General features: G+C 31.5%; 2 protein-coding genes across 2 annotated transcripts; one reads left to right on the forward strand and one right to left on the reverse strand.

The window, feature by feature from the left end:
• Positions 1-603: 603 nt before the first annotated feature.
• LOC142532050 (uncharacterized) lies at positions 604-3,902 on the reverse strand. Its single transcript, XM_075638362.1, has 5 exons — positions 3,821-3,902; positions 3,437-3,700; positions 2,348-3,351; positions 1,154-1,558; positions 604-680 (listed from the first exon to the last, which is right to left on the reverse strand). Exons 2-5 carry the CDS (start codon positions 3,553-3,555, stop codon positions 619-621), a joined length of 1,590 nt encoding a protein of 529 aa, XP_075494477.1. The 5' UTR covers positions 3,556-3,700; positions 3,821-3,902; the 3' UTR covers positions 604-618.
• Positions 3,903-15,549: 11,647 nt separating this feature from the next.
• LOC142531217 (myb-related protein 306-like) lies at positions 15,550-16,799 on the forward strand. The gene is made up of 3 exons (XM_075637302.1): positions 15,550-15,754; positions 15,891-16,020; positions 16,112-16,799. The coding sequence occupies exons 1-3, from the start codon at positions 15,622-15,624 to the stop codon at positions 16,764-16,766; spliced, it is 918 nt and encodes a 305-aa protein (XP_075493417.1). The 5' UTR covers positions 15,550-15,621; the 3' UTR covers positions 16,767-16,799.
• The last annotated feature ends 1,199 nt before the right edge of the window (positions 16,800-17,998 follow it).

The following is a 17,998-nucleotide window of genomic DNA, read 5'->3' on the forward strand; positions in this document are numbered from 1 at the left end:
GAAAGCTGCAGGCTGCACATGTATTTTTCTTCTATTCACAAACTAATCCTGCTCAACTTATTATGACACCATACCAAATGATCCCTCGTCAATCTCGACATGCTCAAAACCCTACACACCAATTTCATATCTACTTGCGAGAAAAAGTAGAGGACTTGATCCCATTCATCTTCATCCCTGCCCCGTCGAAATCTCCTTAGGATACAATTTTCGCTCCTTAAAACGTCCTTGATTCTTCTCTCCTGCATTCCATTCCGCGACCAAACGGACAAGCACATCATGTCAAGAATATTTACCAAAACACTAAATTGAAATTGAACCACATTTTAGTCACTGAAAACCCTTTGATTTTTTGTTAATGAATATACAAACATCCCAACAACGATCAAAATCCATGAATACTTCACTTTAACTCGATATAAAATTATAGAATAAAAAACAGTGGATGTGTACCTTGAGAAGATCTTTTTTGAGGTGAAGAAGAAGCTTGTTGTCTTCAGAATTGGAAACCTGAGCCATTTTCTTGATTGATGCGACGGTGCAATCTTTGTCAGCTCCGATAAATCTCCAAAACAATCGGATCGATTCTTCCACTATTTCCACTAACATTCCACTTGGTCACACCATATTCATCCAACATGTCATTTTTCCATTCTTCCTTTTGTCTTTTACTTTGTCCTCTGCCAAATTATGTAATCTATCTTATTAAACATACGCGAACTCAAATATTTTAAATCATATAATAAACAAGACTTTATATTAAATCCATGGATAGGATAGAGATAAATATATATATAGTCTCACGAACTTATCCATGTATGATGATATCAATCAAACTGAGAGCGTGAACGAAACGAATCGAATATCAATAAAAATATGAAGCTCAAAGTTGAGCTTGAATCGAAATAATTTACTATGATTGTGAAATGTTCTAACTATTGCTCAAAAGTAGAAGCTCAGCCCGACCTATTGAACAAAATAGCTTGGGCTCGAATTGGCACACCAAAAAGTTAGAACGTGTTAATAATTAGGATGCGAATCGAATATTTTTCGAGTTGGCTAGGAAAACTCAGCTAGCAAGTTTACACCCCTAGTTCAAACCAAACACAAGCTAAGCGTGTATTTAAAGTACACAATCAAGATTCAGTGTTACCTCTTATCAAAGGAACTTGAAGAAGGTTGCGAAGAACGCATCGATTTTTGACGTAGTTGTGAGTTCTAGGCCCTTGGAATGGCTCGTCTTCTATAAATCTTTGAATAAGCACTTGGAACTGCTGAAACTCTCCCGCAACCTCGTTGTACCGATGGACTCCACCAGGATCCGAAACCCACAAATCCAAGGCTTTTTCGTACTGCCAATGCAAGAATTCCCAAGAAAGGCAAATCTGGCCAACGTATACGAGTTCGAGGTCTCCTTGCAATTCGGTTATGAACTTCTTCATGGGGTCGCTGCCATGGATTTTGTGTTTCCATTGCCACAGATTCTGGGTAACTAGGGATTTTAGTGTTGGTGGTGATGGTGGGATTGAGTGGAGAGGGTCCTTTAGCTGCAAGAAGCCTGTGGTCAACACAAATTTGCATGAGGTCATTTACATTGGGAGGTTCAAATCCGTTGTTTTTAGCTGGAGGAGAGGTTTAAATTTCGTTCCAAACTCGATATAATTTCAATCCTTTTATGTTCAAAAAATCCAATGGCCCTTCCCATCCATCTTCAACATTATTATTATAGCATGATAAAATTGTTATTCACCATGTAATCATGATCACAACCTCAATCTCGTAAAAAAATATTATTATATTTCTATTGGCTCACCTAGGATTGTAGTCCCGTTGGACGGATACTTAAGTATAAACGGAAGTGAGAGAAAAAAAGTTCCATGCAATAATAACACGAGCCTAATAATTAAAAATAAAAACTTGTGTGAGACGGTCTCACGAGTCGTATTTTGTGAGACAGATTTCTTGTTTGGGTCATCCATGAAAAAATATTACTTTTTATGCTAAGAATATTAGTTATTATTGTGAATATCGGTAGGATTAACTCGTCTCACAAATAAAGATTCGTGAGACCGTCTCACAAAAACCTACTCTAAATTAAATTACGGCAATCATTATAGTACTTGGGATATGAATCATGATATGAGTAGTTTTTAAAAAAAAAACAAAAAAACTTACAATTTTTAATTTCAAATATACTTATATCACGTTAGTATTTTAAAAGAAAATTATTCTCGAAACCAAAAAATTACTTGAAATATAAATTTTAGAAAACGATTAGTATATATAGGAATTTTCATGTTTTTTTTTAATCCTAAAAAAATGTGGCAATTGGCAGTAGTGGACTGACCTATGGCATACATCTTTTGGTAGTTCAAAATATCGAATTTGCGCATCCTTTCTCCGTAGCTCTTGAAGAACTTGTGAAGCTCCCCTATACAGTCTTCATGCTGGAACCTTTCATCAATCTTCCATGGCTTCAAATCTTCCGATATTCTTGGCGACTCCGATTCTTCGAAGATGGTGGGGAGACCCGTGTCCCGAACTTTCCTTAGCTCCATTTTCAGCTGCTCAATCAGTTCTTGATGTTCCCACAATGACTCCAATTTGTTTGCATCATCCGAATGCGAACTTTGCGAGTCCTTTGATTTGTGCTCTTCAGATTGATCTTTTGTCCTAAGTTCTATGTCGTTGTTCTTGTCAAAAAAATCGGCCTGAGACAGGAAATCTGAGTTTAATGTTATATGATCATGTGGGTCGCCACCAGTGGAAAGAAAATGCTGCAGCAATTCTTGATTTTCTTCGAATTCCGACAACTCATTCTTTGAATCACTTGTCTCGATATCGATATCGAATCCATCGTCCAAATCTTTGTTGGACAGGAACTCATCGTTGGTTAAGTCTGTATCAGATTCCACCACAGAATTTTCGCCATCTTGAAATAGGGGCTCATCAAGAAAATCTTCTCGATTTCCATGAAATTCCTCTGTTTCAACCTCTTCAGCCAAATTTTCAGCATGAGATTTCACACTCACGTCATCAACCTGCTCCAGATTTATATCACAAAAACCTTCTACATCTTCAGATGCATCACGGATTCCATTTCCATCAACTTCATTCACGTGTGAAGTTTCAGTTTCTTCGTGCGAACTGATACTCGCACAAGGGATCACTTCAGAACGAAATGAAAAACATCTATCTTCCTGGAATTCTATAAATTCCTCAAGGGTGGGGAATTTGAATTTCAAAAACGCCTCCGATTCATGTTCTTCTTCATAACAATCACCATTTTCCCCGGTTTCGGTCTCTTGATTAAACGGGGAATCGCCATTTTTCTGCAGCCTGTGTCGAAAACTATCGAATAAACAACAACACATAAAGAACTAAAGAAGTAACATAAAAAAGAATCCATGACACTAGAAAAAAGACATGCACGAACCTGGAAAACCACGCGAAAACGAGACTGAGAAGTGGGAGAAAATAAATGGATATAAAGTACAAAAAACCCTGAATTAAAGATGCTATCTTCTGGAAAATGAAGCTAGAGACATAACCCATTTCCAGGAAACTGAAAAGGATTTACTGAATTTGAAATAAGCATCAATTGTTTTACGGGCTCTGGATTCAGTTTGAAGCAATGAAAAGGCCGGTGATTCGATTCATTACTCCTTTGAATATTTCAAATTACGAATGGACTTTGCACCTGTAAGTAAACACGTTGAGTAAAAAAGAGCCATAAATCGGGGTCTGAAGAAGTTGAAATCCGACCTAATTGGGAGGGAAGATGAGATTTTGACAGCAAGAAATGAGGGGAGATCGTTACCTGCAAGCGACTGGGCACTATAACTCGTTTCTTTGCTTGCCTACAGGCATGAAATTCTCTGGTATTTATTATTACTAGTAACCAAACCAAACCAAACACACGAGATGTATGAATAAATAATATATGAATATTCTTTTTCAAAAAAATTAGAAAAATAAATAAAATTAAAGTTTATAGCATAAGTAACTTAGAAAAAAATGAAATAAAAGAAATTGAGATCATATGGAATTGAATTTATGAATTTTAATGTTAATAGAAAAAGACAACGGTTAATTAGTGGAGTAAAATTTGAAAGAATATATCTTTTTGTCATTTTTGTCCAAATTGTTAGTTAATAATAATTATTTTCAGAGTTATATATGAAATTCGACATTGGTATAACCAAGTAAAACCAAAATAGTTTCTATAACGTATTAAAACTTTATGATATAATAAAAATGTGATATGATATGATATATACATACATAAAATATACCAGTAAACTTAAAAAAACATGAAATTTGTTGTGGGGTTTTTTGTCAAGAAGATAATAAGTGGGGAGAGGTGGGTTTGCTGTGTAAGAGAATATTAAGTCGAGAAACGTGGGTGTGCCGTCAAAAATTATTGTTGTTTGGTCAAATGATTTATTAGTGTCCAAAATTTTTAATTCATCCTCTAGTTTATGTCATTTTTTTATATATATAAAAAGCAGTTATTTAAGAAATTTATGACTTACTGATGAGAAATTTCTTCCCCATTTTTTAAAATTATAAAGTGGTCTTTTTTTCTAGAAATATGATTTAGAATTTTATTGTAATTTCAATTTTAAAAGTTTTAAAATATATTTTTATTATCATATTTTCTAAAATAAACCGTCACTTTCTTAAAAGAAATAAAAAATCAGATTTAGTAAATATTTTAAAAAAGTAAGTTTTTTTTTTAAATCTAATTTGGTCTTTAATGAAATAATTCTTTCCGGGACGATCTAATTATGTAAATAAGAATGATCTGATCCTAAAGTATCAGTTTTTCAGAATTTATACTTTCAGAGTGACGTCATTATCTGGTCAAAGTCCATTTCCTCTCTCAAAGATTGGATCACGAGTTGATTTTCGGATATGGATATTTGATCTGACCCAATTCATGAAAAATATTATTTTTATATCAAAATTTCATTAAAAAACAATATTTTTTCATATATATAGATCGAATCGACTTATTTTACAAATATAAATTTATGAGACTGTCTAATAAGATGCTTATTGTTAGCTAATAAGGTAACATTTTTAGGCCTAGCATTAGTAATAAATAGCCCCCTATCCAACTCATTTTCAATTAATTAGCTTCCAACACATATTAACTTATTTTGTCCCGTGAATTTAATAAAAATACAATTCTTTTGTAATAAATACAAATCGCACTTGCTGAAACATGATCCAATGCTTCATCAGATATTTGATTTAAATTAAAATAAGAATTTATTTTCGAAAGACGTAAAATTATATTGGATTAATTTGAAATCTGTTATAATCAGTGCAGCTATCGCGCAAGTGTCTTCGAAATCTTTTTAATTTGAATTAAAACTTTCAAATGAAGCAATTAAAGCATACTCTTAGATTGCGTAATTTAATATATATTATGAAATTTGATTTGAAAATTGATAAATGCTTGTATAACACCGAACGTTTATCGTTTTACCAAAAACTGTACTTCATGGTAACGGTGCAATTCAGCTCTTTAAAATCGTATCGTAGCTTAAACGCTATGTTTCCGATTGTCGCATGAATAATAATTGCACTCCAACAATCTTTCTCTTAGTAATTGCACTCGTTGCAATCAATAAGAATCGGACACGTGATCTTGCATCTCATACCAATAGTAAGACCATGTGTTTGCCGCTTTACTAAAAATGTAATTGATGGTAACATTACAACTCAAATATTTTAAATTATACATCAACTCTGTCACATCCCGAGACCGATGTGTACGACACCGACGTTTAACAATCACATAATCGTAACCAACAAGTATCGCAATACAAATCTTGCCAAAAATCAGTTTATATCATAAATCATATCAATGTCTTTATAATACGATTAAAACTAAAATGAAATTAAATAGGCTTAATCTTGAACTAATCCTTCGTAACCAGCCCCAAAACATGGTTTGCTCATGCTCATCTAACTGGTCTTATCTACAGAGAGATTAAAGGTTAAGTGTTTGGGACAATACTTAGCAAGTGGTTGTCAATCGTGCACAACAAATACCAATGATACATATACATATACAAAATAATAATTTCGATTATAAGCATGTTGAATCTAACAGGAACAACAAGACAAACATAACACTGAAAATCATCGTATTTTTCATCGTTTATTGATCAGTCATTTATACTAGTAAAAGATGCATACGTGTTGCATGTGCCATTATTATTTTTAATTTGATCAAATAATATTAAATAATTAACGCGAAATTATTTTCAATTTAGAAGAGTTGTTCAATTTAAAAGGAAAGTTTTGTTTAGATTTTTTTCTATGTATAATATAGAGTGAATTGAAGTGGTTTTTAGTATGGTATGAAGGGTAATTATGTAATTAAATATTTTGGTGTCCTCTAAGTTAGATACTCTAAGGATCTCACACTTAATAATATATATATAACATAAAAGTATAGATGTTACTCCTCTAAAGAGCGATAACAAATTAACAATATTATAACTTACCGCATCAGGCCTTAACAAAACATATCAAACATCGGAATTTCATTTTTGATCTCTAACTCGAATCATTATGATGTATTTCAAATATGCTTTCGAATATCATATAATATCGAATATCAAACGAATTAAAGATAACATATCAAACATGAACGAATATATCATGACTATCGAATTTTGAAAGACATACGTAAATGATTATTTTGGAAAACATTAAGCCCACATTCAAAAATAAATGCACAAACCTTTAAGAAAACATATATACATTTAAAATCTCTTTTCAAAATTATGTTTAAAAAACGTAGAAAACTATATATAATGCTCGAGTTTCTTGGTTCAAAATGTTGAACATAAACTTACTTGAATTCGCAATATACAACCTTCTGTTGATATTATTTAAATATGTTCATGTTTATGAGAATTTTTAAAATTAGAATATTATTTAAATATGTTCATGTTAGGATCATTAAGAATAAAAGAGGTTAATAAATTCTTTTAAAAATTTTCTACTAAACTTGTCAAATAGTGTTATCAATCTTGATGGTGTTAAATATCAAAACCAGATTTTCTCAACTCTTAAGAAACTGTCGGACCACATATTGTGCCGAAACATTTCGATGAATCTTATGGCTAATTTATATTCAAAAGATAAATAAATATAGTAAAGAAATAACACAAGTGTTTTTTATGGAATTTCGAAAACTCAAGCTCCTTCGTCAATTCTTCTTCCACTTATGGAAGGATTTCACTAGAAAGCTATGATTTTACAAAACTTATAACAACGTTATTCAAACTTATGACTTATCAACTGTCTAAATTGAGACTCTTTGTAACTTCTTACAACGGTTGAGACACACAATCTAATAAGTATTCTTTGGAGTGAGGGCTGATGAGCAGTGAATAGTTATCAACTTGATAAGTGCTCGGAAGTCTTTTGAATAATGCAAATCGTCTGTTTTATTTGCTCTTCTTTTCATTCTCTATTTACATTATCTTATGTATTTTTCCATTCAACATTCAACCGAGCTCATTAAATGAGCATTAATGCAAATGTAATGTTGTTGTCGTTCTTTCTTGGTTTATCGTATTTTTTTTAATGAGTATAATGATATTTACCAAATGCGGTAGAAAACGGCCACTGACATCATAAAAGAACTTGCTCTATACATAGACTTTTGTGCAAAAAATTATGATATTATGTTTTTTGGGTATGATCATTCTACCAAAGTTTCTGAAAAAAAATAGGTAAGATTCTTATAAGATGTGTTGATTTGACCGTTCATAGATATCATTTAGGGATGACAAAAGATCCGGGTTGGGAGGGTTTGGTCAAACTCGGGACCCGCCCAGCCTTCCTTTAGACCTGTCCCGTGAAATTGGCCGGTCCAATTCGGGTTGAACCCGTGTAATTAATTGATAAAAAATTGTAATGATATATTTTCATATGAACATTTAATAAAATAAAATATTCATCCAAAAATTTTATAAACTAAAATAATAGATAACTAATTAATTATTTAGTCAAAAAATATAATTATACATATATATTTTAGATATATAGGCATATTTTGGCAAGGCGGGAGTGGGTCCGAGTCCAGGTCCAGGTCGGGTTTGACCAAAGCCGAGGCCCGCTCGAGACCTCCTTGTACGTCGGATAGGCCGGGTTAAACATGGTGAGTTTAATACGGGACCGGGTTTAGACTCGACCCATTGTCATCCTTATTATCATTGGAAAAAAAGAACGATTGAGTAGTTTGACACAAACTAATACATACGAGGTGGTTGAGTAATTTAGTATTGCGAGACTGGTTAAAAGAATTCTTCTGGAGCGGTTGAATGTTTGTAATACGAATCGAACGATAACTTAATATATTACAATAAGTTATTGTTTCTAATCACCAAAATTATAAGATCTAACAATTCATTTTTTGGATTTGTTTTTTATGCTATCATTTAAACTTAGCTAAGATAAGATTGAAAATAACTTTCTTGAGTTAAATTCGAATAATGTTGATACAATTTGTGCATTAGAGAGAAGATTTTAATTGTTAAAATATAAAACATCTCATAGAATTGTTAACATACATGGTTTTGTACCATTAAAAAACAATATATTATGACGTGATCAAAATTTTAAGCTCTAAGCCTTTTATGCTTAATAATTTAGTATAAAGTTATTTAAATATATTTCATGATGTTTTACAAGAAAACAACACTATATGTTTTCAGTATTTAATCTTTATCATACCCTAAATTATTAATTAACTTTTAGTCACCAATTACGAAATATTATTATATCGCGCTTTGGTGTACCTAAATCCATATTATGGGCAATTGTTAATTGAAAATTGGTTTCTTATACATGCGAGTTTAGATTTCTGTCAATCTCAAACTTTCCACTTGATTTGGTATTGAATTATAATATTTGGTTTTGCTATAAAAAAATTGTATAATTATGATTAAAAATGAGGGGAAAAATCGACATGCAGCTATTGTCAGCTTCTTTCCCAATTTAATTTAATTTTTTTTATCACACTTGTAGTAAATTATTTTACATATTTTATCAAGAGGAGGTCTCTTGTGAGACGGTCTCATGAATCTTTATCTGTGAGACGCGTCAACAATACGGATATTCACAATAACAAGTAATATTATTAGCATAAAAAGTAATACTTTTTCATGGATAACCCAAATAAGATATCCGTCTCACAAAATACGACCCGTGAGACCATCTCACACAAGTTTTTGTCTTTTATCAAAAGTTATAGTTGTCAAAAACTTGTGTGAGACGGTCTCACGGGTCGTATTTTGTGAGACGAATCTTTTATTTGGGTCGTCCATGAAAAAGTATTACCTTTTAATGCTAAGAGTATTACTTTTTATTGTGAATATTGATAGAATTGACTCGTCTCACAGATAAATATTCGTGAGACCGTCTCACTAGAGACATACTCGTTATAATTTAATCAAATATCACGTTTTGATCACGCTCTTACAAGAACAGTTAATACTTCGTAACAATCTTTATCTCAGTAATTGCAATATCTTACAACTATTTGAGAATAGAACAGATAGCCTTGCTCTGATAGTGTAAAATTGAAGCGTATAACTTTATTCAAAATTATAGTTCATAATAATAGTGAAACTCAAATTTTTTTAACCGTTCTTATCTTTGCTTCCCCCGATATTTATGGCATATTCATTGCCTACGACATGATGTTTATAAATTTTAAAAGCGCGAGTGAATAAGAGATTTTCAAATTTGGCATTTGCGAAATATCAATTTTTCTGGAAGTAAAAGAATATTAATAAGAGAAATTCAAGTTTAAAATGAATTAAATGAAGAAATTAATATAGCAATTATATTTTTTAGACCGACCCCACATATTAATACAGCCATCTTAATAAGGCGCACCAACACCGGTTTAATGTGGCCCAGACCCATAACAATTAATGGGTTTTGTGGGCCCTCCACATCAAGAGGTCTTTTTGTACTTTGAATTGTTTATGGTCCACGAGCTCTAAATACCTCCAACAAGTTTAAGCCTCCGTATCTTAGGCCCAACATCTTATGCTTCGTTTTTTCCGAAATAATTTTTGTATGACCTGTTAATCTATGGGTTTTTTTAAAAAATATTATAATTTAATAAAATAATTGAAAAAATGTGGCAAATTGCGGAGATTTGAAAAACTATAACAATCCGGGACTTACTATCCCGGATTCATATTTTTTATTTTTATTTTTTTAAAAAAAGGAAAAGAAAGTGGAGCACGAATTTAAAAAAAAATAAAAGGGAGATCGGCGACGGTGTAACCAAACACCGTCGCTATTGACGATGGTTTTACCAAAAACCGTCGCTAAGGGAAGCTGTGTCGTGTTTTTTCTTTCTTTAAATAGAAATGCGGGTATTATTTCCATCATCGTCGAAAATAATTGTTCATCATATTCATTTTCGCAACTTATTTCTTTCATTCAATTGAGAATAAGTTTTAAAATTTCACGTAATTTTAATCTCCGTAATTTATAATACAATTAATATTATAATTATACCTATAGTATACATAAAATTTCACGTAAATATAAAGTCCGTAATTTATATACATATTCTAATTCCAATAAAAAAATTAATATTATAATTATTGTAATTGTTGTAGATAAAATATTATATCACGTAAATTAAATATAACTATTGTAATTATTATAGATATAATATTATATCAAGTAAATATAATTATTGTAATTAAATTAAGTATATTAATTAAATTTTGTAATTATTGTAGATATAATATTATATTACGTAAATTAAATATAATTATTGTAATTATTGTAGATATAATATTTTATCAAACTAATTTTTAATATCGCGATTAATATTAAAAATATACTATTTAACTAAATTATAGTTAATCATATAATGTTAGTGAACAAAATTATAATTACATTAATATAATATAAATAATACAAACAAAATATTAAAAAAATTAATTAAATTATCTTCTCAGACGTAATTATACGGAACTTGTAATAATATCAACGGACGATGCTAATATCTGAAATAAATGACAAGTATTATAAACAAAAATAACTTCTTAATATATAATTATAATATTATCAACGAAATTAACCATTACATTTTCGTATCTCTTCAAATGAAATGGACGATAAAATCAACAAATAATATTAATATATGATCGAAGTAGAAAAGATGGATTTTGCACATATAAATCGAATGAAAGAAATAAATTGCGAGAATGAATATGAGGAACAATTTTCGAATACCCGCATTAGAATCCGTGACAGTTTTTCACGGATTTACCTTAGCGACGGTTTTTGCTTAAACCGTCGCCACTAGCGACGGTTTTTGGTTAACCGTCGCTTCACAAACCATCGCCGATCTCCCTTTTATTTTTTTTTTAAATCCGTGCCCCCACTTTCTTTTTTTTAAAATAAAAATAAAAAATATGAATCCGGGACAGTAAGTCCCGGATTGTTATAGTTTTATCAATCCCCACAATTTGCCACATTTTTACAATTATTTTATTAATTTATAATATTTTTTAAAAAACCCTTAATCTATCTGTCTTTGACTACAAGCAAAAACTTGTATGAGACGGTCTCACGGGTCTTATTTTATGAGACATATATCTTATTTGGGTTATCCATGAAAAAATATTACTTTTTATGCTAAGAGTATTATTTTTTATTGTGAATATCGGTAGGATTGAACAGATAAAGATTCGTGAGACCGTCTTACAAGATATCTACTCTGAATACAATCTTTCGAAATTTAAAAATAAGAGAAGATTTTTTGTGAGACGTTTTTTACATAATATTTTCTCGAGATGAGTCAATCTGATCTATATTAAAAATAAAAAACAATATTTTTAGCATAAAAAACAATACTTTTCATTAATTGAGTTGTATATGAATACGACAGAATACGTGTTCTTGTGATTTAGTGCGCTTTGACTTTTCATAGTAATCGTTAAGCGATATTTTAGAGCAAAAGAGGGTAAATTAAGATATTATTTGTACTTATACATATTCATCGTTTTCAAAAGAATATGATATATTCGATTAACATGTATAAATCTTATATTAATTAAAGGAAACTTCGAAAGTGTACCAATTATTGTATGCTTAAGTTAATGGAACCTAATATTTTCTAAAATTAGGTAGTGATAACTGGTCATTGTTAATGGATCGGGTTGATCCGGAACAGCATAATCTAATTCGATCCGAAACGGATTAAGGTGATATAAGGTCGATTCAAATCCGATATTATAATGGAATCGTCTTAGTTTCTAAAAACTATTATCCGGAACCAAAACTAATCGGGTTCGGGTCCCTTCCTCTCTTTGTATTTATTATATTACATCAATAATTAAGCAATAAGTGCAGACAATTAATTGGCGGACCAATTCAGACACAATTATTACACAGTGTTTATTAATAATATTCCGTCTTAGCACGCGATATTAATAAGTGGATTTGGTCCTCAGTAGTTATTATTATTATTATTATTATTATTATTATTATTAATTTGAGTAGATAAATAAAACATTCACTTGTCCAAATCTATTAGATAATATACTCCTCGTTTAGTAAATATTATTGAACATTTTAAAATATATACATACTCATATATAACTTACAAATTAATTACTAATATATCAACAATTTCTTGCGTCATATCAGTATTTCGAAAAATTTGAATTAAATATGTTGAGGTGTAATAATTATCAATACTTTGTAGACCAATCGAAACGTGAAATTTGAGTTGTTGTACGATTTAAAATATTAGAATTACTGCGCTACCACCAACTATATCTTTTGGTAAAACGCTTATTCAATAATAAAATTGCTATCATGGAGATTTCATGTGTTCAATTTTTCCCAAATATAAGCATATTTATATACTTCTTTGGAGGATTGTTGGGTTAAGTGTGAAAATATGAGAAATACTAGGTTGAGTGACCTTCTGAGAAATGCTCTCGTGCGTCATGCTGCGACGATGCATCGTTTGATTTGGTTGACTAAGTGAGTCGTAAAATATGGATTTCATATATATCTTAATGGGTAAAATTGTTTCGATTGGAGACATCACTAGCGGCAGTGTAAGGGTAAGACTGATCTTGAGAGACTGAGACACCAACAACAACGAGGCACGACCCCAAAACCTTAATCGGTTTCACGAGCCTAACAACTCATCTCATTGGCACTCATATCGGTGCAACCCATCCTGTCCACCTATAGTTTAATATAGAACTCTACGCTGTCACAATATAAGAAAATAAAATTGCGTCTTGTCCAACAACTATAGTTTTTGCCCTAGTGTTAAGCGATGATACTAACAATTGATATATATTTGGTAAAGTGACAAATTATCGGTCTTACAATTTGTATAAGAGGCAATGTCATTGATTTGCTTATTATTGATTGCAAAAATGCAATTATTGAAAAATAAATTGTTTAGTATATAATAATCGTTTTCTGTTTTGTAGAACAATTAAAGCATGGTGTTTGAACTGTTATACGGTTTAAACTATTAGAATTATACTGTTAACATCAGATATATATTTTGGTAAATCGAAAAACACTTTCTCCTACAAAATATGTACAAAAACATTTCACGTTAAAACCATATTCTGATTAATCAAATCATCAAAAACCTGTCATGATTTTTGGAATTTTTCATACAATTAACCGTATAATTGGATTTTCATAAAAGAAGCAAAAATGGTCTCGTAATTTGGTTTTCATAGGCGTTTGGTCATTTGATTGGTCAATATTTGGTATATGCAATAAATTTGGTTTTTATGACACATTTAATCAGTCGCAGTTTTCGGTTTTACCCAACATACAAGCAAAATATCGAACGTCAAATGCAGTCACCACTCCGATGAAAAATAAAACTAAATATATTTTCAAAGAAATCGACAAAATCTCAGCTAAATAAAAGACCAAACCTTACAATAATCAAATATTTTGTATAATCAAACACAAAAAATTAGAGTAGAAGATAATCAAATTTTACTAGTCAACCTAATATTTAAGATGATGCACAATTCACAATGTACATGGGGAAGGAGAAAATAAAATTATATTATTGAAAACTACTTCCTATTTAAAATAGAATGGGATACTGATATTGCAGTAAGCATGCAAAACTTGAATGCTAAACGTAGATAATAATTCAATGGTCGAACAAGGGAGGCAAAATTAGGGCAAATAATTAAAGAAAAGGTACAAAAATTAGGGTTTATGATTTTGGCAGCGGGGTAAACTCACATTGAATGCCACACGTTTTTGGGTATTGAGGCTTCTGCAGAAGCAGCAAAAGAGGTAGTGGACAAAGCTGACTTTACATACTCCATGTTAGAGTAAATGCATTTCCTGTCAAATTTTTATTTAGATATTTCATGTCAATTTATATAAAAAAAATATAATAAATAAACCAAATAATTGAAAATGTTTATTTTTAGTTGAAAAATTAAAGTATATTATAAAGCAGCAACACGTATTATAGACATATATGTATGTACAAACGTTTTAGATTGTCTTATTTTCGTGTGTCGCCTCTCTAATCGGAATGCAGAAATGTGATGAAAATGAAATGTGTCTTCCGGTCCTTATTCTTCAATCCTTGATTGATATATATACAGCAAAAACTTATGTGAGCCAGTCTCACAAGTCATATTTTGTGAGACGGATATCTTATTTGGGTTATCCATGAAAAATATTAATTTTTATGCTAAAATATTACTTTTTATTGTGAATATCGGTAGGGTTGACTCGTCTCACAGATAAAGATTTGTGAGACTGTCTCACAAAAGACCTACTCTAGATATACATCATACATGAGAGAATCCCCATTCCCATTGTGATACGTATTCCCTCCTTCCTTTATTTGATCTATTTGGACAAAATTAACCTTAAAGTCTTTATCTTACAAAATAATTATCAACCCAAACATTTGCCCTACCTCTTTTTTTTTCTCCAAAATAATGACAGACACGACGACGATGATAATAATAATATTCTGCAAGTACTTGGATCCAGGAATGGTGATCGAGATTGCATAAGATCTTTAAATGAGGAAATTCTACGATAGAACAAGAGCGAGACAAAGATATCTCAATAAAAATGTGACACAAGGAAGATGATAATAATCTGTATTTATTTAGTGTAGTCGAATATCAAAATTTTATTGAAATATAGTCTCGTTTTTTATTCATTGTGTACGTAAACATCGATATATATTTTTTCTTTCTCGTGACAAAAAGTTTAAAAAAAGAAGAAGGAAGATGAATCCTACTTTGACCCTCTCGAGGACTCCTTTTACATTTTACGGTCATGTCATGATATAGAAAACACATCAATGTGGCCTACTTTCTATATATGTGGATGAAAACAAAACACAGCCAAAACACAAATGTCTCAGCTGTCTCAAATAAGTAAGTAAAATTTTAAAGATTGGGAAAAAAAAATTAAAGTGCTAACATTTTCTGTTCTTAAAGCTCTGCGGAAGTTGGCAAAAAAAATAAAAGAGGAAGAAGATTCAGAAAGCAGACAAAACTAGCTAGTAGCGGCGGGGGGGAAATGGGGAGACCGCCTTGCTGTGATGAAACGGGAGTGAAGAGAGGGCCGTGGACTCCTGAAGAAGACATCATGTTGGTATCTTTTGTTCAAGAAAATGGCCCCGGAAATTGGAGGGCTGTTCCCAGTAAAACAGGTTATATTTTCAGTTTCTGTTAATTTTCTTGCAGCGAGAATAGAAATGCTTTACCATTTCTGGGAGAAGATTAATCTGCTCGTAATATTAGTGGTTAATTAGAGGATCGATTCACTGAAAAGATTTGTCTTTGCAGGGTTGAAGAGATGTAGCAAGAGTTGCAGGCTAAGGTGGACCAACTATCTCCGGCCAGGGATCAAGAGAGGCAGCTTCACTGATGATGAAGAAAAGATGATTATTCGGCTTCAAGCCCTTTTGGGCAACAAGTATGCTACATTCATTATATCGACTCTAAGAATTAATTAAAACTTTATGTATATAATATATTGAAATAGCAACCATGTTCTGTGTGTGCAGATGGGCTGCCATAGCTTCTTATCTCCCGGAAAGAACAGACAATGACATCAAAAACTACTGGAACACTCATTTAAAGAAGAAACTCAAGAAGCTCGGAATCGGATCGGTAGATCAGTCTACCCTCGTCGAATTTTCGCCGAAAAATCCGCATTCCATCTCGAGAGGGCAGTGGGAAAGGAGGCTACAAGCTGATATAAACACAGCTAAGAAGGCCCTTCAGGATGCATTGTCATTTGAGAATAATGCTAACCATTCTTCTCCAGGCCAGGCATTTTCTTATGCATCAAGCACTGAAAACATCGCCAGATTGCTCAAAGATTGGGTCAAAAAGACACCGAAATTCGAGGAGATTCAATCCAAGTACTCTTCTAGTACTCCGAATTCGTCGAAATGCGATGTGGCATCGAGTGATGATCAGATCCTCACTCCTGGAATTGAAAGCAAAAGTGGGATTGATTTGTCTGAAGCATTTGAATCCTTGTTTGGATTCGGTCAGGCTTATGATCAATCTTCAAGCTCTGGACTTTCGAGATCCGTTTCCGATAGTAAACCCGACCCGGATGGCTTCGCAGTGCTGGAGGATTGGCTGTTAGATGATCAAGCTAAGGAATATTTGAGTAACTTCGATTTCGATGCACATGAAGGTATAATTTAATCAGCATTCGATTAATTTCTACTGAATTTTTTTTTTTTAAATTTGCCCGTGAAATTAACCTTTTTTGTTCATTTTTTGTGGTTAGAAGTGATGAGAAATTACGATTCATGTCACGACTTGTTAATCACTTTCTAGTTTTATTCTTGATCTCACATGTTGTACATTAATTATTTACGATATCTTTTGTGAGAAAGTCTCGTACATCAATGTTGTGAGACGAATCTTCTATTTGAGTTACGAAAGAATATTACTTTTTATTATAAATATGAAGATAATCAACCCATATCACAATTAAAGATCCGTGAAATCATCTTCCAAATGAGATAGACTAAATTATTTATCCGTGTTTCATTCTTTAACGTTCCAAATGAAGTACTTGAAGTTAAACAGTACTCTTTACTGGCTTGGTATTTTGTGCATCTTTGGATGATCGTATAAGCAGAAATGATAATAAAATAAAAATAAAAATAAAAATAAGGTCATGTGGTTCTATTTCTTTACATGTTTATATGCGAAAATTATTTTCTTATTATAATGTTTTTAAATTATAGTTTTACTATTTACACATACTTTACTACCGATGTTATTTGCACATTAATTTATGTTGCATGTACTCGATTTTATGTATATATTTTGTATTAACATAAATTCGAGGGCAAATAACTTCCGCCACACTTTATTTAATATAGACCAATCTATCTATTTATTATTAGAAAGATATATATATATATTTTAATCTAGTGATCTATATTTATCAAAACATTAGAAAAAATTTAATTATTTTCTTTTATATATTTGGGGAGGGAAGGCCTCATGTCACGCCCCAGGACGGGAGTTGGTTGACACCGGCGTTGCTCTCAAATTTACATTCGAAAACAACAAGCCTCAGAAGTACAAAATTCAGAAACCAGTCTTTTATTCATAATAATCGTTGTCTGATACAAATGTTTTACATCGAAAATGTAAAACCAGAAAATAAGATGTCTGAACAGATGCAGCGGAATATAAAATATAAATCAGAACTACGAACAACGATCTTCATCACCAGCCCCAAAACTGAAGTTGCTCCTCTTATTCTAACAACTCTTCCTCGTTCTTATCTGAGATGAATTTGGTGGGTGAGTGATATGATTGTCACTCAGTAAGCGGGGGCGGGAATAACTCCCAGTTTTCAAAACCATTTTTAACAAAAACAGTAATACGAATAATATACAGAAACTCTTTATTTCAGA

This window comes from Primulina tabacum, chromosome 17 (genome assembly GCF_025594145.1).
Source record: "Primulina tabacum isolate GXHZ01 chromosome 17, ASM2559414v2, whole genome shotgun sequence".
NCBI lineage: Eukaryota > Viridiplantae > Streptophyta > Magnoliopsida > Lamiales > Gesneriaceae > Primulina > Primulina tabacum.